The sequence below is a fragment of the Meriones unguiculatus genome, chromosome 12 (assembly GCF_030254825.1).
Source record: "Meriones unguiculatus strain TT.TT164.6M chromosome 12, Bangor_MerUng_6.1, whole genome shotgun sequence".
NCBI lineage: Eukaryota > Metazoa > Chordata > Mammalia > Rodentia > Muridae > Meriones > Meriones unguiculatus.
In genome coordinates this window covers 15,011,728-15,035,387 of record NC_083360.1, presented here as the reverse complement: position 1 = coordinate 15,035,387, position 23,660 = coordinate 15,011,728, and the positions used below count along the sequence as shown (strand labels likewise).

Here is a 23,660-nt window from a genome sequence, read left to right as displayed (position 1 = left end):
TTAATAAGTAGGCATCACTTTTTATGAAACTGTACATTTCACTGTATTAATCAGAAAGTAACAAAAATATCTGCCACCTAATGTTCAATGAAGTAAGTGAAGCCCCTAGGAGTTTTTTAAAGGACTTCCTTAGACTGTGATGGATCTCAGGGGTAGAACACACAAGGCCCTGGGACCAGACCCACTATATTGTATAATAAATAAATATCTTCTAAGATGAGAGAATTTTAATTTTAATTTAACTTCATAAAACCAGGACCAGGCTTTGAAACTACTGTGTACCACTGTCTCCCTGAATTCTTTCATGTGTATAGAAACTCTGTAAGCTAAGCAGGACCAATGTCATCCTGATATTGGAAATGAAGAAGCCTATGGTAACCACCTAAGGCATGGAGGCAAGGCATCACAAGCACCAGGGAATGGTTATTCAGTCCCCAGTGTCGCACTGCTCTTGTTTAAGGAGAAAAGGTTGCTTCTATTATTGCTGCTGTGTATACACTGTCCCTGTGTCAGTGCAGGTGGGTATATGCCCTGGTGTGTGTTTAGAGGCAGGAGACATGTTGCAGGAGTTGCTTCTCTCTTCTTCTCTCTTTATCTGGTTTCCAGTTATCAGCCAGGCACTGCCAGCATTTTAACCTGCTGAGCCACCTCATTGGCCTCCATGCCTCTCTTTACAAGTTGAGAACTGAAAAGCAGTTCTTCACATCCAACTACAGCACAGGAGGATTACACACATTATGATGTTCAGAGCTCACATTCCAAATGTCACTGCAATTATTCTGCTAATTCGAAGCACTCCACTTTCAGAAGCAACAGCAATCATGTGGGCAGCTACCCTGTCATTACCAGCAACAACAGAGGGGAACAGCACCAGGCAGAATCCAAACAGTTTGTCCCAGGGCTAACAGAACTACCCCCAGGGAAGTGGCTGTTGCCAAAAGCATAGGATGTTTGTCTGCCAAACAGGGTCCATGAGTTCAAACAGTGCTGAAACAGTCTCACTCTCCAACAAAGTCACCAACTACCTGAGTTCATTTATATACATTCACCATTTTCCTTCCTTCATTTACCCTATCAAGTAAACGTCAAAAGGGCTGCAGTTACAAACATACTAACAACATGCAAGCCTGGAATATTCTAAAAAAGGAAAGAAAATCCCTGGTTAAATGATGTAGAGACAGAGGGTGTATTAGGGTAAAACCCTACCAGCAATGAATCTGTGATGTCCTACATAAAGAAATATACACAATCTAGTTAGCTAGCAAGTGTCCTGCTGCCCAAACTAGAGCAAAGCTGAAAGTGAATACGGAACTGCAGGACACGCTCCTGGATCCTGTGAGGACTCCCACGATCTGTGCTCAGCTCCACCCTAGCCTAACTGTGTGCTCTGAGAAGCCACCTCATTCTCAACAGGCTTCAGTTCACACTTGACCTGTGTTCTTTCTGCTAGCCTTGAAATCAACCTCAGTTAAGTGGTTACATCACACAAGAAACAGTATGCAAAGTTGTTAAAGAGTGCAAATCCACAACTTAAGCACATATTACCATTGCCTCAAAACTTAAATAATTTTTCTTTTATTTCCTGCTCTGAAATCTGGAGTTCTTGGGTTTGTTTTTGCCCCTTAAAGAATGCCATGTTGACAAGCATATCATAGTTGTAACATTCTCTACTTAAACACACACTACTTCCTTCTACTGACACGTGTAAGTTGTACCAGTCTACAGGTAACATGCTATTTCATAAATGTACACAGGAGTTCCTCAGCCACCTCTCGTTTCTGTTACAGAAAGTAATGAGGCCGTTTACAGCAGGGTCCAGGTGACTAACGCAATCGGAGGCACGTGTGTCTATGTAGTGGGAATCCCAGAGGCTACAAGAAGCAGGTGGCTAACACACCAGATGGTGAAGGCTGCTTTCTCAACGCACCTACCTCTGCTATTCATGCCTGCCCGGTGTTCAAAAACTAACCGCTCACCTCCAATTCCAAGACACATTGGTCTCCATCACTACGGGTACATAAGTGGCAAGTTTGGAAATCAAAAAGTGTATGGAATTCATATGTAGAAAAGAGACACACCATCTTTAAAACCAAGCACTCTGCTCTATCCCATCAGAGGTTACCGTGGGCTGACATTTGTGCTCCAAGTTTTGCAAGTCTGGACAAACGTACCTCTTTTGATTTTTCCTCTTTGGTAAATCTTCCAAACTTTTCTATCATCTCAGCTACAAATATAACATCCATTTTGTCAGAAAAGTTGGCTGCCTCCACAGTGTAAGCCAGCAGCTGCCGGGCTGTAGCTACAGCATTTGTAAGATTGAGGGGCATCTACGGAAAAAGGAAAACAAGCACTTTATAGAAAAACTAATGATGTTGAAATCAGTAACCACCTTCAAAATTTATCAACGAATCAAAACTCAAATGGTTTTCAAATTCAAGAAAGCTGGATTTTGACTAAAACTATACTGATGGGGCATAAATTTAACTCAGAAAAAGGTAATCCTAAAGACGCCCTGGGTTAAAACATGCCCCTGTCTACTCTCTGTTTATCCAGATTCTATACAAATCTCTCCTCCAGATGCTCAGGAAAGATCCCAGTCCTCCAGCTGGGAGTGGTAGATACAGCTCCTGGATGTCCAACTGCTCAAAGGCAGGAACAAGTTATTTGGCCCCGACCTCTATGGCCATGCACTGCTGGGATTTGCATTTGCTAACTTACTGGCTGACACTCTTGATAGCAACAACTGTTGCACTGAAGTTAATCTTGTATGGAGGATCAGAAAAAACACCAAACACAGACCCCACTTCTCATGAGAAACTGTTAACGACATATACAGAAACAGTGACAGCGAGAGTCAGCCGAGAATTCTTGGGGATCCCTTCTGACAAAGGAGCTATGGAAATATATAATCAGAATCCCAGATGAGTCTGGGACTCCGGCTGGTCAAGCAGTAACGGAAAAAGATAGGGCATCACAGAGCACCTGATCCCAAAAATATAAAAGAATTTATACCTAATACTTATGCTTGGTGTGGCATTTAAAAATAGCAAATTTCATTTACAGCCCAGGTGAATCAGAATGTCCTATAGTTACCTGATTAAACATATACAGAACTCTAGTGACATCATTTGCATACTGGCAGCGAGAATAATCATCATCTGCCCAAAAGCCACCTCTGTCACATCTGCGCCAAGCCTTCCTTTCATCCTGTGTGTTTCCAGGATAGATACCACTGCCATGAGTGTTCCGGGTACACTGAAGATATGCTGTGATGCCTGCCAGTGTCCTGGGCCATCTACACAGGTAGAAACAAAATAGTCTAAGAAAAGCTAGAATGGCAGAGGTTAATATGGATAGTGATGGCACAGAAAAAAAAAAAGGATTAAGACATGAATATGATTGCAGAGAAAAAATAATGGACACAAATGCATTCACACTTATCAAAGAAACAAATTGGGAGAGTAAAGATCACAGTACTATTTAAAAGGTGACTATGTATGGATTTATCCAGTCTATCATCTGAGAATATTTTGATAGCATAACAAAAAATAATTTTTCTAAAATAAAAATCTAAACTCTAAAGCCAGGCTCAGTGAGGTACACCTGTGATCCCAGCACTCAGGAAGGCAGAAGCAGGCAGATCTGTGTTCGAAGCCAGCTAGGTCTACAAAGCGATTCCAGCCACCGCTACCCAGAGAAACCCTGCCTCAATAAATGAATGAAGGAATGAAGGAATGAATGAATGAATGAATATGCTATGAATGTTCAAGGAAACATATCAAACCCAAGAAAAATGAAAATACATGCTATCAGCTTATGTTTCTGTTTAATAATGTCATTGTATCTCTGGCGTTATATAGTAAGTACGGTTACCAGAGATTCTTGCTCAATAAAAGCAGATTTTGGCCTTTGGAACAGTAGGGCTAGGAAACATGAAGAGGAAAGGGCCACAGCAGGTCCATAAGTACCATCCTGAGAAAAGCCTGTTTGCACAACTGACCCCGTTAGTGGCTGCGTGGGAACCGGTCGCTGGAAGTTGGGGTGGCTGAATTCCTGTGATGGGAACTGCCTGTGCCTACACTGCAGGCTTACTCTCTCCTGCAGTCTGGGCCATCTGGGTTGTGCTAAACAGGGAGTGCCCAATAAGCCATCCCTCAGCAGCGGCCTCGGGTACTGAGTCTTCCAGGAGTGCTCCTTGGCGGAAGCACTGCATGAAGGCTGCTGGCTGCCTTTCGTACTCCACTGGAGGGGTGACTATGTGGGAAGTTTAGCCGTGGATTCTTCCAGAACCTGCCTATGTCAGTCGCCTTGAAGCTCCAACTCTGCTCAGAGATCCTGTACTAAGTTTCCCACGGAGAACCTTGCAGGGAATCCCTGAACACTTCCTCACAGTGTGCAACCAAGTTATCAGTGGGAAGTTCGCACACTTGCTGGTGCACATCATCCCTCGGGGCTGGGTATTTGAACTCTATTTGTCTACGATAAAAAATGAAGTTGTGCATACTTGATACAAATAATAACTGGTGCATAGCAATGGAACTGCTGAGACACATCAATCATTTCAAAATAGAAACCATAATCAAAAACTACATAAACAAATCACTATACCAAATGTCATTAATGCAGCAGTGCTTAATACTGTAATACCTTAAGGACTGTCAGAAGATAAATAATTCATTAACCAATTAAACATATAGAACACTCAAAGAATGAACAAAAGGCAAAAAATGTAACATAAATGGAAAACATATTATGATTACTTATTAAAATATGTTGAATGTAACAAAATTAACAAACGTTGCACACTCAATATAAGAATAGATAGCACAAAAATGACCCAGTGATAATGAAGCTGAATTACACCCACACACTCATACACACACACACACAAATTGTTTTCGTTTTTTGGTTTTTTGAAACAAGGTTTCTTTCTGTAGCTTTGACTATCCTAGACTCACTTTGTAGACTAGGCTGGCCTCGAACTCACTGAGATCCACTTGCTTCTGCCTCCGAGAGCTGGGATTACATCAAAAATTGTTTTAAGAGAGCAGTAAAAACAGAAATGCAGGATACAGTGAATGAAAGATTAGTAGGATAAGCACTACAAGTGTTTCTTACTCTAAACCTGCAGGAGCTACAAGCAAGAGGTAGCTAACAACCCCCCCTCCACAGAAACAATGCAAACTTACTATTAAATAACCTTATACAAGATTGTAAAGCAATTTATTTCTTTTGTTTACACTAAAAACTCATTAGTAAAAGCCTCTAATCACAAAGGATATTATATATGGAAAGATAAGTGATAGAACTTTCAAAGTACAGAAAGTCCAAGGGAAAACTGTTAACTCTCACAGGCCCTAAGCCTTCCAAAAGGATCTTAACTGATTCGGCAGATATTACAGGAATCCTGAAACCCGCCAGATACCAAAAGCTGTTTCAGGCTATGAAATGATGTCCATTTCCCAAATTGCTTCTAACTAAATTGCAATAATTAGTGAATGGGAGGAGGGTGAGTAGCTCTGTGTCTCCCCTGATGTTGAGGTCTATATTATAGCTAAGTGACTTTCAAGATCAGAAAACCTAGCCTGGCAGTGGTGGCACACTCCCCTAATCGCAGCATTAGGGAGGCAGAGGCAGGTGGATCTCTGTGAGTTCCAGGCCAGCCTGGTCTACATACTGAGTTCTAGGACAGCCAGAGCTACACACATAACGAAACCAGTCCTGAAAAAGAATAAATGAGAAACATGTCAGTGTAATCATTCAGTCAGAAACCATCTCCCGAAAGCAGGAGTTTGTAACACCTGTTAAAGGTGACAAGAGGAGAGAGTAAGGGATGGATATGATCAAGATACATGATATGCAGGTATACAAATTTTCAAAAACTTAATTTTTTTTTCTAAAATGACTATCTTTCCAGAGGCTCGTAAATCAATAGGTATCAATAAAGTTCAAGTATCTTGGATGGACATGGAAAGAGGGAAAAAATGGGGAATAGGACAGGAGCCTACCACTGTAGGCCGTTGAAAGACTCTACCCAGCAGTGTATCAAAGCAGATGCTGAGACTCATAGCCAAACTCTGGGCAGAGTGCAAGGAATCTTATGAAAGAAAGCAGAGATAGAAAGACCTGGAGAGGACAGGAGCTCCCCAAGGAGAGCAACAAATCCAAAAATTCTGGGCACAGGTGTCTTTTCCGAGACTGATACTCCAACCAAGGACCATGAATGATAACCTAGAACTCCTGCCCAGAAGTAGCCCATGGCAGCTCAGTCTCCAAGTGGGTTTCCTAGTAATGGAAACAGGAAATGTCTCTGACATGAATTCAGTGGCTGGCCCTTTGATCACCTCCCCCTGAGTGGTGAGCAGACTTACCAGGCCACCCAGAAAATAATGAAGCCAGTCCTAATGAGACCTGATAGGCTAGGGTCAGAGTAAAAGAAAGAAGGACCTCCCCTATCAGTGGACTGGGGGAGAGGCATGGGAGGAGATGAGGGAGGGAGGGTAGGATTGGGAAGGGATGAGGGAGGGGACTACAGCTGGTATACAAAGTGAATAAACTGTATTTTTTAAATAAATGTATTTACATTTTTATATGTAAATAAATTAAAAAAATAAATAACTTGAAATTAAAAAATAAATAGCAAGTTTTAAATATTTAAAAAAAGTTCTAGTATCTTTGATTTTTTTCCATTTATTGCTGCAAAAAATATTCCTTAGATATGTATCCATGTGTGAAAATTCATATAAGCATATACACATATAATATAATATATATTTCTCAAGTTTTGTTCCTGAGGATGAGAGGCCAATTATATTTCGAGAATACAAAACTTTGGGACAAAAGAAGCTTTTCCAGTATTTTTCATGTCACTAACCTGAAATCACCTTTGTTGTTCACAACCCTTTCTGGTGGACAGTACTGAGCAGAGCTCTCTAACACCACAATATCAACAGTTCTTGTGTTATTTCCACGTTTGGTCTGAACATGACAGCCCCAATTTCCAGTAGAGCCAGCCTGAATATTAGAAATGGTTAGGGCACTGCATAAAAAAAAAAAAAAAAGAAAAATATTTATAACAGTGCAACACTATTAGGACCCTGAAGATACTGCAGAGCCATGAGATGGGCAGGAATAGAGCACAACGGTTTGCCAAACACAGGAGTTCCAGAAGCACAGTGAAACACAGAACAGCCCAGAAGTGGAAATATTTCTGCAAATCACACGTTTTCAAATATTCTGAACACAATGTCTGTGAAGAAAGGACAATTATGAAATGATTAAAAAATACTTAAGGAGATGAGGCTGGAAAGACGGCTCAGTGGTGAAGAGCACTTGCTTCCTTCCCTTGTAAGGAACAAGGTTCAGGTCTCAGCAGCACACATGTGCACTCGCAAACCATCTATAACTCCCAGTTACAGGGGATCTACTGACCACTTCTGGCCTTCCAGGGTGCTGCACGCACATGATGAGCACACATACATGAACGCAAAGCACTCATACATATAACATATACAGATAGATAGATAGATAGATAGATAGATAGATAGATAGATAGATAGATAGATAGAGAGAATGTATTTCACAGGAAAAACTGTGTGGAGAAAGATTATACTAAACAACAAGGTGAGGCGTGGTCAGTAGGTAGAGGTGCTTGCCACTCTGCTGGATGGCTTTAGTCTGCTTCCCAGAACCCACATGTAGCAAGAGAGACTCAACTGCGGCAAAAACCCCCAGCCTCCACATGTACGGTGTGGCATACAAGCAAGAACACACGTGCACACACTAAGTAAAAGTAAACCTTGAAAAAGATTAGTAAATGACCAACTAATGATTCCTAAAGAAGTGTCTATGTAAAACTATGTTCCCCCTAGACCTGTATCTCTACATAATGGCCAGTAAGCCTCCTTCTCAAAATGAAATTATAATTCTCTAATATAAAACCTATTAATTAAAAAGCAAGTGTCAAAACCTTCAATTAACCTCTATTCCTCTATATGATGCACCATGCTTTGTTGTTCAGTAAACACAAATGATAAGACATAATTAGACATAAAGCATATATCATCTTAATTAACTTATCAGACTGGGTTTGGAAGTGAACAGACATTTGTTTACTCTCCTAAAGCACCAAGGGCTAGCATCCTAATACAGACTCTGAGGCACTGTCACATTCGGAATCATCAAAGAAAATGGGTATTAGCTTTCCTAAGAAACAAGCCAACAGCTGTAATAAATATTTTAATGATCAGCGACATAAAAAGCAAAATTCTTTATTCAATACCCATTAACTCTAAAGATTTTCTATTTTGTGTGGCTATTCTGAACTAGAAGGAAATGCACAGAAATTGTGGTGATGAAAACCCCACATAATCTAGGTTGCAAGCTCAGCTCGAAGTCCTTTACTATTTATCTCCTTCACTATGTGCTTAATCCTCAAAAAGAAAAATGTCTACGGTCATTCCACCTAGTAAGATATAGGTCAAAACCGAGTATCTAGCCAACTACAATGGTGGTACACACCTGGAATTCCAGCATGGAGCCTGGGACAGGAAGAGCAAGGCCAGCCTAAGCTCAAAAAACAAAAACAAAAATACACACCCTGTCTACATTCTAATAAATTATTAGCCTTACCATTTGAAAGATGATTCCATGTGGGCTGTGACTGCCCACAGTTGTTTACTGTAAGAGTGATCATAGCTCAGACTCAACTCAGGCAAATGGTATCCAATCAATGTCAGTGTTGCTGAGGACTCTCTGTGGTCCCCCATGTCGGTGGCATTGTTTTGGGAACCATGGCTCCTCATATACTATGCCAACATTCTTGTGGAAAGCTTTTAACAACACTTTCAATGTCTAAAAGCACCCACTGGCATAAAAGTGCAAGGAACCTCCCAGACAGCAGGTCTCAAGACTTAAGGAGATTCAAGAAGAAAGAAGCAGCCTGAGATTCATCTTCTAAGAAAACTACAAGCACAGAGTCATACAGATGAAGGATGGCTGACATCAGGAGACCTATAAGGAATCAATAAGCTTCAGCCTCACCCACTTCAACAGCCATGTGATTCCTCTCTCTACACATGCTGGGTGAAGGACTCTCCATCTTCATATGAAAGACTGTCATGTCAGTCAAGTGTACCAAGAAAAATGTTAGGTCAAGTTCTTTTTCTTAGAATTAGTTTTTTGTGCTGCTATAAAAAAATTGAATATAGTTTAAGCATGACTTCAGAAAGAGATTGTAAAGTAAATCTACTTTAGTCATACAACTTATATTTTTAAGTTAACCAACTTTGTATATGGAAGAGTCTATTATTTTTAAAGTTTTGTTGTTGCACTGTGTCAATTATTGCCTGTTTATACAATAAACTCCTTAAGAGTGTATAATCTGATGAGTTTTGACAGATGTATATGTCAGTGTAATTATCACCACAGTAAAGATAACGTAACAATGAATACATCGTTCTTTACCGTTAGCACCAAACCTAACAAGTAGTTGAGCTGCTGAGACCGAGCCCTGTGAAGCATTCTTCCTGCAGTGAGCAGTCGGCAGCTCTGAGCACATTATTAACATGTAAGTATATAGATACCTGGTTACATAAAACAGATCAAGAGCAGAAAGAAGCTGAAGAAAGGAGAAACTAGAGTTGATGTAGGGAGAAGTGACTGGCACTGGGAAGTAAGCTGGACACCTTGAATAGCCCAAGGCTCCTCTAACACCAGAAATATACCATCTTTGTCACCTGGAAAGTTAGAAGACCATAGGTAGTAAGGAAAGAGCTCTGATGTCTTGCACAAGGAATGCATTCAGGGGCTATGGATGTAGCTCAGTGGTGAGCATATCCCTAGCATGTGTGAAGTCATGTGTTTAAACCCCAGTGACACTCTCCCTAAACACATATTTCAGTTGGCACCAACCACACAGAGCTATGAGTGGAAGGTTAGCTGAGCTGACTGCCCAGTCAAACTAAACTTAGTTCTCCCAAGAGGAATACAAGAGAACCCAGAAGAATAGTTCTAAAATATTTCCATGACGAGATTGTAAATATTTTAGATTCTGTAAGCTAAAAAGCAACACAAAACATGAAAGCAATTATATAATTGCTTATGTAACCATTTGAAATGTAACTGCTTAAAAATGTCAGTTCTCAGTGGGCCAGAGTTAGCCCACCATTTCAATGCCTTATCAATATTTCTTTCATTATACATCTACAATAAAGCCAGGGATTTAACCTAATATTATTACTGTAGAAATATTTTTTTTAAATCATATTTTTAAAAAAAGCAGTCAGGAGTGATGACCCCAAGATGACTCAGCTACTGGAGTTAGAGAGCAAGGGTTTAAAAGCATCTAACCTAAATATCAGAAGATATAAAATGAGTATTTGCTTCCAGAAAAGAGAGAATGGTTTTTAAAAAAGAAACTGTAGAATATAGAGTTCAACCCTAAAGTTCTGAGAGTTGATTTCAACTCTAAGAGTCCTTCCTTTCTCAGCAGGTTTCTTACAGCATCCTGCTTTGGCAACATAGAAGCTGCCATCTTACTCTAGCAAAATTCCAGCCACACTCTAGGCAGGCAAATGGGCAGTGAGGAAGACAAGGTGAGAACACAGAGGACACTCAATACCAGCATCCTGAGAGTGACAGCACACACATTTTAAGCTGTTTTTTGTACTTTATAGAGTTCATTCACACTAACGAGCCATGGGGTTGACAGCTCAGTTATACTCTTTTACTAGCAGTGAGGAAGTGGGGAGACAAAGAGGAGATAAAGTATCTTAAAAACAGAGCATTAATCTGAAGACAAAATAGTGGAAGTGTGGTGATTCCTAAAAGAGAAATAAAAGTTTAGGAGCAGAGATGGTTAGCAATTAGGTTTGGCACTAAAAGTTAACATTTTCCTCTTAACACTTTTAAGAAAAATACTTCAACTTTAAGTGTTTCCCTTTTATATTCAGCTTTTTCTTCCCAAACTGGATGAGGCAATGGCTAATTATTTTAACAGTGACAAGAATAATCGGGAGAAAGTAATGTCCTATTTAGGACATTTTTAAATGGGGAAAAATAAACTATCACCAAATTCCAGCTAAGCACTGCTACTCCCAAAGGGCAGCCAACCCAGGGACACTGTACCTCGCAATCAAAGAGCAGTTGTGAATCATGTTTTTCTCCACAAAGATTCCTTGAGACTCGTCAGTCTCAACAATGCGCCCATCCTGGTACCACAGCACCTGCATGTCCCGGTCGATATACGAAGCCATGCACTGGAAGGGAAGGCTGTCTCCTTCAAACACGACCTGGCGATGAGATGGAGTCATGTAGAAGGACGGCAGCTCCAGGGGAGGATCTAGAGACACAAAAACAAGAACTGAGTGAACACGGGCCAAAGCATGCATGCAGTGCATTTAGAAGCTGCAGGCATTCTGTGGAAACTGAGGAAAACAGAAACACAAAAAGCCTCCAGCAACCAGCATTCAAGTGTCAGTTCCAATGTGACTGTTGAGTCAAGTCATAGCTATGTGATCCTGACCTCCCAGGGTCATGTCCTAGAAACTTGGTGCCCAGTGTGGAAATTCACAAGATGATGAAACTTTTAAGAGGATGGGTCTCCCAGGAGGTTGTTAGGGCACTGGGGGTGCCGGCCAGGAACTGGTCTCCAGGAGTGAGACTGTGAGTGTGAGTGGGTACAGCAGCCAGAGTCTTATTCCTAACATTTGGTTTCCTGTCTAGAGATGTCATCTCCTACTTCTACACATACTCCTAATGAAGCCATTACCATGAGGCCTTCTTCAGAGGCCAAGAACAATGGAAGCATAATCTTGAGACACAATCCAGAACTGGGAACTACTAAAAAAGTCTCTTTTATCTCTAATGTTACTCAGCTGTGCATATTTTGCTATAACAGAAACAGAGCAAAACAAATAGGTCACAGATTACAATGAAGATGAAAATGAAACCAGCTGACTTTCATCCCTGGTGTTCAGAATTCTTCCTTTGCAGTGATGACCTAACCATACAGCAGACAAAAAACAGAAAGCAAAGAAAGAGACCAAATTATAAAGTACTAAAATCTAGAGACTGAAGCCATGAAGAATAAATGTTGGTGATTATAATTTTAAGATACATTTTGAAAACCATATTTCCTTAGATTAAAATGCTTTCTTCTAGTTACAGAACTGTGCATATTATAGAAATTTTAATAACATTTAGAGAAAAAAGTTGTTTCAAAAAATCCCTTATTTCAGTAACTATTTAAAAGATTATAATTCCTTCCAGTGACAGAAAAGGGAAAGGTTTTACATATACATGCAAAAAATATGCATACAAATATCAAAGATTCATTATACAAATCAAAATAAAAATATGCAAAACTATATACAAGAAAATTAGTCACTGTGTTATTTATGGACTGAGACACTATTAACAAGCTAAAAATGTAGCAAGAAGAAAGCTGTGACATTACAGCTACAGCCACACAATGCACTAGTGGGATCTGTCTTACACGAAGAAGCAAGCTTGCACTATGTCAACTTTCAGAAAGTTATCTTTAGGAGAATGATGACATTTTTTCCCCAACAAAATTTTTAAAAAAGGTACAGAAGTTAAAACATTAAGCTCTCAACTCTAACAATCTCCGAATAACATACACTCAGTTCATTCTCTTTGAGTTTGTTTCATAGTCCAAGTCTTAGCTTTCATTCACTGAACATATCTTCCTCATAACACTACTACGGGTAATAAAGAAAAAGGGGAGAGGGACAAAATCATCTATTTGATGTTCATCATGTTCGATGTTCATCCATTCCTATGGTGCACTCTTATCATTTTACACATGGTAATTGTGCTATTTCTCTCATGTCTGTAGAAATTTCCCAAAATCATGATTTTCAATAACTGCATGCTACATTTTTAAAAGGAAATGCTGAAAGCCATTCAACTATTTCTCTAGAATTATGAGCTCCATGATCGAATCCTTTAAACTTGACGATACAGAATTCTTAGATCTAGCTATATCAATCCTTTCTGTACTAACACATCCTGCTGAACTACACTTCAATGGTCATAGTACGTGGCTGGGGGAGTGACTTAGTGGCAGGACACTTGCTTGTGTAAGGTTGAGCTTGATCCCCAACACAGCAACACAAACTACAGACAACAACCAGAGGTTATTCTGGAGTCCCACTCTTGCCAACAGTAGTGTGAGAGCATCTTGAACTGAACTGTCCTCCATGAGCTCCTCATCTGCCTATGAACACTCTGCAGGTCTCCAAAACTGTTTTTCATGAAGCAAGCTGTTCAGAACCAAGAACACCTACCCTCAAGCCAACAGAAGAACTGCTTTCTAATTCAGCTAGCCTAACCAACCACTGGTTTACATCAAGCATTTTTAAATTCTTCAATATTAAGTGTTGTGCTGAGGTTCTGTCAAAAGAACCCCAGAGTTTGTCCAGAAAAACATGACAGCAAATTAAAATACAATAGAGACTTCAGTTTGGTTTCTCCCTTACCGCAAGTCAGGAGCTCCTGCTTCACCCCCGTGACAGGCTGGGCCTGCAGGGCCTTAGGATAAACACACCTGGTGTCCCGCACAGTGATGTTCCTCTCCTTTACCCAGCGATGCATCCACAGTATGTTGCAGTCACACAGAAGGTATTCAGTCTGAAATTCTCTGCAACACACAGATTAGGATGACAGTGAACAGCACTGCTTGGCCATGGGCTCTGTACTGGGTCCTCTGTGTTATAACAGTGGACCCTTCTGCTGTAAAGTACAAGAGGAGGAGGTCAACTAATTACAGTCTGTTTCTAATGCCCTGTCTTTCAGAGTGCTGGATCCCACCAACACCTCCCATGATCCTGATCAAAGTTGACATAAATAACAAAATAAAACACTATTTGCCAGGCATCTCTCTTATCTCTCTTCTATGCAAATCTCCAAACCCTGGGGTTCTGGAAGACCAGGCCTAACCCACCCTAGCAACCATTTACCCTTTACTATACAACAAATGATAATAATTTGAGATACTGAATGAAGCCTATCTAGATTTTACAGCATTACTGCCACATTCTTGGCCTATACACTGCTACTTCTACTGTTGATTTTGGCAATGAAATAGCAGCATAAAGGGATAAAGGACTGTTCTGTGATTATATTCTGGACACTTGGCTAAACTGGAAGCTCTTCAAAGGTGGGGGCCATTATATGACACTCTTCTATGCACTGAGTGACTCTACACAGAATGTAAGAATAAGAATACTTCAAAGTCAATATGAACAAAAGCAGATACCATGCATTTAACAGAACATTTTAATTTTGCCTTGTAGTCTTCTAAGAAATGAAGACTATGCTATCAGCCCATTACTGTGAACAGGCCTCTCACTAAACAATGACTAACCCTACGGTGCACAGAATAATAAATCTAGCTAATAAAACTAACTGGGGAGACTGCCCCTGCCAGCATGGCATGTCTAATAGAAGAAATAAAGCATCAGTATTGACAACACTATGGAACATAAGACTTAAAACAAATCAACAAAGAGCAAAGATGAGCATGCTTCTAATTCATAGTTTGTTAGAATATGGGGCTATATCATAATTCTAGGCAGAAAAAAAAGAGTGGAAGAGAGAAAAATACAATGTAGAAAAATATATAAATTTTAAATAAAATATTATCAAAAGAATGGTGTGACATATTTCAAATTCATGACTAAAAACACTGCCAATGTCTCCTATTCCTGCAACAGAGGCTCAAAGGCCAGGTTATCCTTTATCATGCTATTTAAAGTCAAAGAAACCATGAAGTGTGTCTTGATGGAAGAGCACTTGCCTGGCATGTGCAGTGACTTAGGTCTAATTCCCAGCATTGGGGAGCTGGGCGGACAGGGTGTCAAGATACATTGAACAGAGGCATCCGGTAAAGAAAGAACACCCTGGAAAATGGCCCAACCCAATGAATTACATTGAATTTATTATACTGAATTTAACTGAGCTTCTAATAGAATCATTATGACTTATAGATTAAAACAGAGTAATGATTATCCAGAAATATAGTAAATTTTCAAACATGATTCCTTTGTAACCTCTGTTTGAGAGGAACAAAAAAAAATCTACATAACTACAGAGAACTATGTGAATGTAATCTTATACTGAGGGACTTCTCAATAAACACTCCTAGAATATCAGTAACAAGCTGGGAATTTAATGTGGAACAGAAATTATGGGATAGAATTAAATACTTAGAGTATAGAATAGAAAATAGTTCTAGAAAGAATTTTTCAGACATAGTAATGGGCTATAATTTGGCCATTTAATTAGACAACAACAACAACAACAACAAAATTCTGGATCTGAAAATAAAGCCATGAGAAACAACTGCCGCCAGTTTATTCATTGTGACTACAATCAGAGGGACACATTCTGACGACATAGCCACCTCAGTCTAAAACAGCTCCCTGAGATTTACCTCACGAGCTTCACGACAGAAACTGGTTCCCAGAAAAGCCTAATTTTTGCATATTTGTGAGACATTTCTCAGGAAACCTCTTAAGGTATATAATCAGTTTACTTATTTTTCAGCTTTCAAAACGGAATATAAATTAAATACAAAAGAATTCTTACTTACAAAGACCGCAATGAACCAAGATAATCAAAAGTTCCTTGAGACAGAGAAGTAAACAGATTTCCTGAAAGGTTTCTAGGGGGAAAAGAAAACAGATTTACTTTTTAAAAAACTTAGCTCCACATCACTTTTACTATCTGATATCACCTCAAATGTCCTGAGATCAGAAAAAAATGTCACAAAGGAATCCATGCTTGATCTCCTAAAGGAGGAGATGTGCGAATACTTCCGTGATCCTAGAGAGCAGCAACCTCCACCTTACACAATGTGCTGGGTAAACGCTTTAAAACACCTTACTGTGGGATAAGATTCTTCTGCCCTGCATCAGGAAAACCTAACAGATTCCTTATGAATTGTCCCTTTAGAGCGCACATGTTCAGGAAAAGAGCAAATAAACAGTTACAAAAAGGAATGTCCTTCATAGGCAGCAGTAATCAAGGCTGAGTGAAAATGTGGACGGTAACAGGCCCTGGGGCTGGGAGGGCTCAGCGTGAACAAGCCAACTCTGGACCCAGACAAGTTCTGAAACCTCTCTTGCCCTGCCCCCATCCCATGGCTGTATTGTGTAAGTCATTCAGCATGTTGTATGATTAAACTCAACAACATTAGTGCTGTGAAATGGGCCAGGTGTTACATCAAGATGAAGGGACTAAATATCTTCCATGCCTCATTACACGCTGAGGAGCTGGAGTAAGGAGGACACAGCATGCCTTGTTTGGAGGATCAGGTAGGGGTGGTAAACAGGTACCCCATATCTTATGTTTCTTTAACCTCTGATATATAAAGTACTTCCATACATAGAAAAGGATCTTATTTAAAATTTTGACAAGTTAAGGATATGGCACGCAACGAAAAAGAACATGATATTAACTTGTAGTGCTATAATCTTCAACATTAAATATCATTTTATCATTATTTTGAAAATAGAAAATAGGGACTCAATATATAATCGTGCTGAAATGTTCAGGACAGACAGTACACGCTCAGGGGGGTTCTAACATTTGAGTAGTATGCAGAACTCTTAAAAAAAAATAACATCATTCAAATATAACAAGGTCTTCTCCGTGTACCAAAAAGAGATAAATATGCCGTTTCCAGCAAGGTGAGGGCCGAACAGGACACAGTAAGGCACAGGACAGAAGCTTGGGGTTGCGAACAGGCCAAGCTCTCTTCTGAGGGATGAGCTAAATCCTTCAGTGTGGGAGGGAATGCCAACTGTGTAGAGAAGACAGAGAATTAAAGAAAGTGGAGGAGGGGGGAACGGTCAGCTCCTATCACTCCTGCAGCAATGGGTTCCTGGGTTGGGAGGGAAGCCCTGACATCACACAAGCACCGATACTCAAAATCAGTACACAGTGACCTCCAATGAGATCTCACCTCATCATGAGATCATGTATTCCAAATCCTTAATCTGAAAATCTGAAATCCAGAATGTTCCAAAATATCTGAGCTCCATGACAACAGCATGAAAAATGTTACACCATGAAACTTGAGTTTCCCACAATAGAGTGTTTAAAATATTGTATCAGATCATCTCCAGGCTCTGATTATGGGGTGACTATGAATGAGAAATGGATTTTACATTTGCATTTGGGTCATACCTGCACAGTACCTCCTTGTGCATACGAGATCTCCTCAAGTCTGACACACTCTGGTCCTAAGCATGTTTAATAGGGGATTCTCAACCCATCATCTGTTCTAAGGACATTACATCTCATGATCCAGTTAGAAGCTTCCTGTCCCTGTGGCTTCTTCAAGGCCTGCAGTTACTACTTTAATATTAAGTATGTCATGGATGTTCTGAAACTCTTGGTTACCTACTGGTTTAAATAGCTTACATTTTAATGAAATAGAAAAAACACTTACAGCCGAACAAGATTGGTGAGTCCTCGAAATATGTCTGCATTCAGACAACCTATTCGGTTGTTAGTCAGGTCCCTAAGAGAAGAAAATAGGGATGTCTTTATTTAGTTCTCTTGATTAATACAGGTCTGATGCAGACCTTCTCATCTGCCTCCTCCCTGACGTGATATACAAATAGCACCCAGATAATGGTTCTTGATTTATCTTCTGGCACAAAGAGACAAAATGCTATTTAATTATATTTCAACCATTTAATCTATGAAATTATTCAAGAGAAAACTAAGGAAGTAAAATGAGAATCTATCTTACTATGTGCTACAACTCTTGAGATGCCCTGCAGTCAGCCAAGGCAGGGAGCTGGAGAACTTAAGCCCGATCATCAAATTGCATTAGCCACATGACTTTTAAAACTCCATCCTTCAGCTACTTAGGCGTTCTGACTATAATGATGGGGGGGGGAAAACACTAAATTAGCTTTTACCTTACACATCTGTCATTTACCCTCAAGCCTAGATTTTAACAAAATCTAGGTAACAGCCCAATTATTCTGCCAGTCCACCCTAAATGTCTAACAATTCCTAGCAGCTGTTACCTCCTAAATATTTTCTTATTAATCTATAAAGTACCCTCCTTTTTATTTACACATAATTATTAACCATTATTATTATTATTTATTAGGGGGAGCACACATGAGCAGAAGGGCACAAAAGTCACAACATGCACATGAAGACTGGTGGGGAGCTTTTGGGAGCTAGTTCTCCCCTTCCATCCTGTATTCCAGGGACTGAACTCAACCAGGCTTGAGAGACAAGTGCTTTTGCCTCTGGAGCATTCTCACCAGCCCTGCAGAGCCCTCTCACTGGCCCTGTGAAACTTTGGCGGGTCCATTATTGCTTCTTTCCTCTCTTACTTTACTTCACACCTGGAACAAGGGATGCACTGAAGTTACATTTAACCAGCTTGCAGGAAAAGTATGTAGGGAGGCTACTGCAAACCTTCACCTGGAATGGCATGCCTTTTATCTTTGTTCTTCTGGGGGACAGGGGAGGAAGACCCTACCATGACCCATTCTTTTCATCAGTTGTTACCTTTTGAATAATTCAATTCACTCTGAATATGAATAGAGAAATTAGAAACTTTGCTAAACTAAAACCACAAAATTACTTCTGCGTTTCCTTTAATGTCCACATTATTTTCTGACACAGAGAAGCAGACCCTTTGTCACATTTGGAGTTACACTGCCCATTTCTAAACAAAAGCTGCTAAATCCCAAACTATGTACTTGGTCACAGCAGAAAACACCCATGTTTGACTAAAAATTCCAAGAACAGAGCATTTGACCCGGGTACCTCCTCAATGAGTTTTCCCCTTACATAATTCAAAAGCCACTCTAAGTTATCTGGGCAGAACAGGATGTTTTAGCTCTGGTTTCCTTCTGTTACAGCTACAGTAACCTTAAGCCACACAAGGCTTGCTCTTGTGCTTGTATGGCTCAAGCCCCTTAAAATGTTAAAGCCAAGCATTTAATCATGTGGGATTTTTTTTAAGTGGATTTTCCTTTTATTTCTAGGTTTTACTGTTTAAGAAAATGAGGTATCATCTTGTGGACTGTTGCTTGAACAAGTGTGCCTTGGTCTTTCTTATTCATTATCCTCGCTTACTTCTCAGCTTTCAGTGATGTAATTACCATTGACTCTTTGGGAAAGAATTTCATTATAGCTATTCTTACTTAAATGGAACTTAGGTATTGATAATGAGTTTTCATTTGGATTGAGAATCAGCTTAAATTCGTTGGTAAAGCAAAGAAGAAAGTGAACGGGCTTGAGTTTCAACTACTCCTGGTAGTTTATCTTTCAAAAGCTACTTAATCTTCCTGACTCCAATTATCTGTAACTACAGACAAAACCATGGACACTGACAAAACACTTTGTGTGGCCTTTGAAATGAATCACTTAAGGCCTTGCAAGAAAGCGAGTCTGGGTCTATAAAACTAGCAAGCATTAACTACTAACTAAACGGCTATCTTTCCATCCCACTGAGTCTACACGTAGGACTCCTTCAGCTCACAAGCTGTACGCCATAAGCTCAATTACAAGTCAGCTGTTTGGAATTAAGAACGTATTTTCTGGCAGGAAGAACACTGTAAAAGGCAATTACCTTCCCAGGCAGGAACAGCAGAAGTGCCCTTACTGTGCGATGCGACTCAGACAGGCTAAGGCAAAGCCTAGCTCAATTACCAGTAATTAAGTTAAACGCTACTGAACAGGATTAGTAAACTTTTAGACGACAGTACTTGAGGCATTATTTAGGATAAGGAACTAAAGCAAGAACCTAAGGTTTCTGAGGCACCTTCAAAACAGTGTGATGAAATTGTCTTTCACTGACAGTTAAGTTCCTTCAGCCTGTATCTCAGCATGGAGGTGTTATACATATTAACCTTTCTTCTACCCAAACAGCTGTGAAGACAGTGGTGGACCACACAGGAAGTAGACAGAATGTAATGACAACTGAAAGAAGTTGTGGGGAAAAGCACTTTGGAATGTAAGTATCAGTTACTGGAGGGACAATTCGAACAAACTTCGCCCCAGCTACTACTGAGTTTCTGGCAGGGCAGAGCTTTATCATTAATTCTTCATTTTCCTGACTGTGCGAAGACTCAGAGTCCTTTTCCTTCATCCTCCACTTCTCTAAAACTATTCTCATTCCCTCTTGAAGAGGCTCAGTAGGCAGGGTTCCAAGCCATTGTCTGACAGCCGTGAGTTCCTGGTTGTCCTGCACATGGTACAGCACACACATTTTAACAGATTTAATTTGCTCTCTGTGGCCCATCTTTTTTCATACAAGTCCAGACCAAGAACCAGGAAGATCAGTCCTCCCCCTTTATGCCTTCACACACGCAGCAAGAGTCTGAGTTGTTCCAGAGAAGCAGGAGTGTGTAAGCAGCCAGTTCTCAGCAAATGCCTTTACAAAGAACAGTGCGGGGTGCTCTGTGGGCCTTTAGTTCAGTCACTTTCCAAATGTGAGAAACTATAGTGGGAGGTTAACATTGAGAGTAATAAAATCCTTAGGCTTTGAAGTAAAACACACACAAGGAAACGGCAAGCCATTACATCATTAACAGAAAGCCTGAATTCCTATAATTCAAAAGAAGTACAGTGTGACTGAAGTCATAGCTTGAGGATTGTGTCTACAGTAGTTATGGCTACAGAGCTGACATGATAATGAGTTTGTTAGTCTAAGAGAGGCACTCAGAGCTTACTGATGGAGCACTTAACTCCTCTCTGTTCCGTCAGGGACCTGGCCAAACAGGCCTCTTTTGTCAAGCTGGAGTACACTGCTAGTTATTAAAGGAATGGTTTAGACTCACAAGCAAGCAATTCTAAACTCACAATCTCTTCAGTGAAGACAGTCCCCAAAAGGCACCTGGTGCTATCCTGCTAATGAGGTTGTTCCGGAGGTCCCTGTGAAAGGAAAAGTAAGAGTTAGTCTAATGGTCACTGCTTTGTCAAATATTTCAGCATACTGCACTTACCTGCCACAGACAGAACCTCCACACCAAAGAAGGTTAAACCAAGAGATCCCCAGCACTGAATGACAAAGCGGAAATTGAAATTTGAGAAATCTGACCTCAAAATTTTTTGTTTCATCAACAAAAGCAGATCTCATGAAAGGTAAAGGATCCTAAGAATCCTCAAATTTCAGCTGGTTCCAAACAGCTCTATTATTTCTTTGTGCTTCCCCTTTGGTGTGCATTGTTTGTATGTATATTTGCATACAGGAGGTGCATCGCATGTGGCTGCACGTACAAATGCATGTGTGCATGCATGTGCGAGCCCAAGGTTGGTGTCGATATCACTTCTGCATTACTCATTAAGGAAGGGTCTCTCAGTCAAACCCAGAGCTTGCTGATGGTCTTGCTAAAGCAGCTTACTCTGGGACTCTCCTGTCGAAGCCTGCCTAGACTGGAATCACAGGCAGGTTGCCATGCCTACCAGGCACTTACATGGACTATGTTCTAGGTGATGTAAACTCTGGTCCTTGCAAAGCTAGGACTTCCACCACTGACCAGCAATCCAGGACCATATACCCATTACATCTATAAATTCTTCCTTATGCTTTCATTATTAAGAACATCAGTGGTTGTGCTTATCACAAACATCATTAAATTGAATTCTTCACGAAATATGTGCTCTGAAATCCATGTGAATATATAACATATATTTTTCCCCCTACCTGGGATTCTATAGTGGTGTTCCCTGTAAAGTAAGGTTATAAATAAACACACTATAAATCACAACACATAACCCTAAGCAAAAGCACAGGAGGCCTGTATCTCCTGTCATTTTATTCTCCTTCACAAGCAGTTGGGCATTTCCGTGACAGTATTTGAACACAACAGGGCAGCAGTGAGTATCGCAGTGAAGACTTGCTACCCACAAGAGGGTCAGGCCTCTGAAGACAATCCATTCAAGTGTGAGCTAGATCCCCGCAGAAGGCCAGAACTTCCACCAGTCTCCTAGCAGCACATCCCTTCTAGTACGTGGCCAGACGCCCTAAGTAAGCCTGTGTGTCAGGACCAACTTCGAAGGTTTGTCCATCAAGTCAGTGTCCTCTGGCCATCTGTCTGCAGGATGAATGCCAACAACCAGAAAAATCCTTACACTTCTCTTCTCCAACTCTGTCTCCAACAGTAGCAACCTTGCCCCACACTGTGCCACTTCTCCTCTTCACATACGGAGAGGTGACATATACACTAACGGCCAAACAATGTGGATGGGCTAGGGAATGCTCACCAAACCAGAATGACAGGTAACTCTGGAATCCAGAGTCCTTTGCATTCCAGCTGGGAAATGAAAGATCATCCTAGAAGTAGGTCCTGGACTTTGACAATACCTGTTCCTACAACATGGATAGCTTGCATCATGGGTGTCTAAGAACTATGGCTCTACCAAGGACAGAGGAGCCCATGCTCGTTAAGTCTATGAGGCAGCCTTCTCAAACCCACTGCAGCTCAGAAACCATCAATCACAATCCCTGTCTACTTACGTTCCAGAAAAGACTCCAAAGAGCGAGTCTTATGAAGGTAAGTAGAGTTCTGAGTGTTCTTCCATCCCCCCCCCCCCAGAGGCACACTCCTCATGACTGCCCTCCCAGCTAATGAAAACTAATTGCTGTGCAGTCTGACTCACACATGCTTTTCTGTTTTCCTCTAAAAGGTTATTCTAATCACCATCCCAGTGAGAATATAATACAAGGGTTGCTCTGGAAAGGTTTCCTAGGGAAACTCACATACACACTCTGGTGAGGCTAGTCTCTGCTCATCTGTAGAAGTCACTCACTTACTGTAAGTCAATGTTCCTGATGTACCACCAACAGTGTGACTTCTCACTCTGGACACACAGCTGAATGAACTGGAATACTCCAGACCACTGTAGTTTCACTTTTATGAATCTTGTCTGTGTCCTGGCCTCCACTGAGTACTGGTACACTTCCTTGAGTGTTACAGTTTGAGAATGAAATGTCCCCCGTGGGCTCATGTATTTTGGTCTCCAGTTGGCGGTGCCACTTTTGGAGGTGGTAGAAGCTCCGAGAGATGGAGCCTTCCTGGTGTAAGTGACTCTCCCAGAACAGAACTTTGAAACAGCTGCTTCCTATCTGCCATGATGTGAGCTGCTTCCACATATGAGCCCAACTTTCATTTGGACTGAAACGGGGCAAAATCAATCTCTCCTCCTTAAAAACTCCCATGCACAAAGACCAAGAAAATATGGTCAAGTTCTTGATGTCAGGATTTAAGCACATCTTCCATGCCGTAGGAATTTATGCAAGGAACTAAATAAATTTCCACCTAGGGCAATTGAAAAATTGATAACCAAACATGCCATGAAGTTGGTCACCATTAAATCAAGGTGCTGGAGGTAATATTCTTTCAACCTCACTGGATGTTTGAAAATGAAGTTGAAAAATAAATTGTGGTACATGATAATGATGTCTCAAGAAAGCCGGGTCTTGCTCAAGCCCCGTGGCATTATTTGAGTGCAGATTTTAACAGTTTGTGCATGTATCCTAACTCCTTGACTATTCTCAATTGCCAGTGATCTTCCTGAGCAGAGTCTTGATATGTCTCTCCCTTAAAACCTCCAAAAATTCCCAAGTTAGGGGTAAAAAAAAAAAAAAAAAAAAA

The 23,660-nt window shown here is 40.6% G+C and overlaps 1 protein-coding gene across 1 annotated transcript in view; it reads right to left on the bottom strand.

The window, feature by feature from the left end:
* Positions 1-23,660, bottom strand: part of Adgra3 (adhesion G protein-coupled receptor A3) — a 100,667-nt gene that overhangs the window by 37,648 nt on the left and 39,359 nt on the right. Inside the window, exons 3-10 of the mRNA XM_021657884.2 lie at positions 20,866-20,937; positions 17,480-17,551; positions 15,617-15,688; positions 13,503-13,663; positions 11,128-11,341; positions 6,875-7,039; positions 3,094-3,295; positions 2,172-2,327 (exon numbers count right to left, since the gene is read on the bottom strand). Coding sequence (XP_021513559.1) covers positions 2,172-2,327; positions 3,094-3,295; positions 6,875-7,039; positions 11,128-11,341; positions 13,503-13,663; positions 15,617-15,688; positions 17,480-17,551; positions 20,866-20,937 — 1,114 coding nt within the window. The remainder of the gene's footprint in view (positions 1-2,171; positions 2,328-3,093; positions 3,296-6,874; positions 7,040-11,127; positions 11,342-13,502; positions 13,664-15,616; positions 15,689-17,479; positions 17,552-20,865; positions 20,938-23,660) is intronic.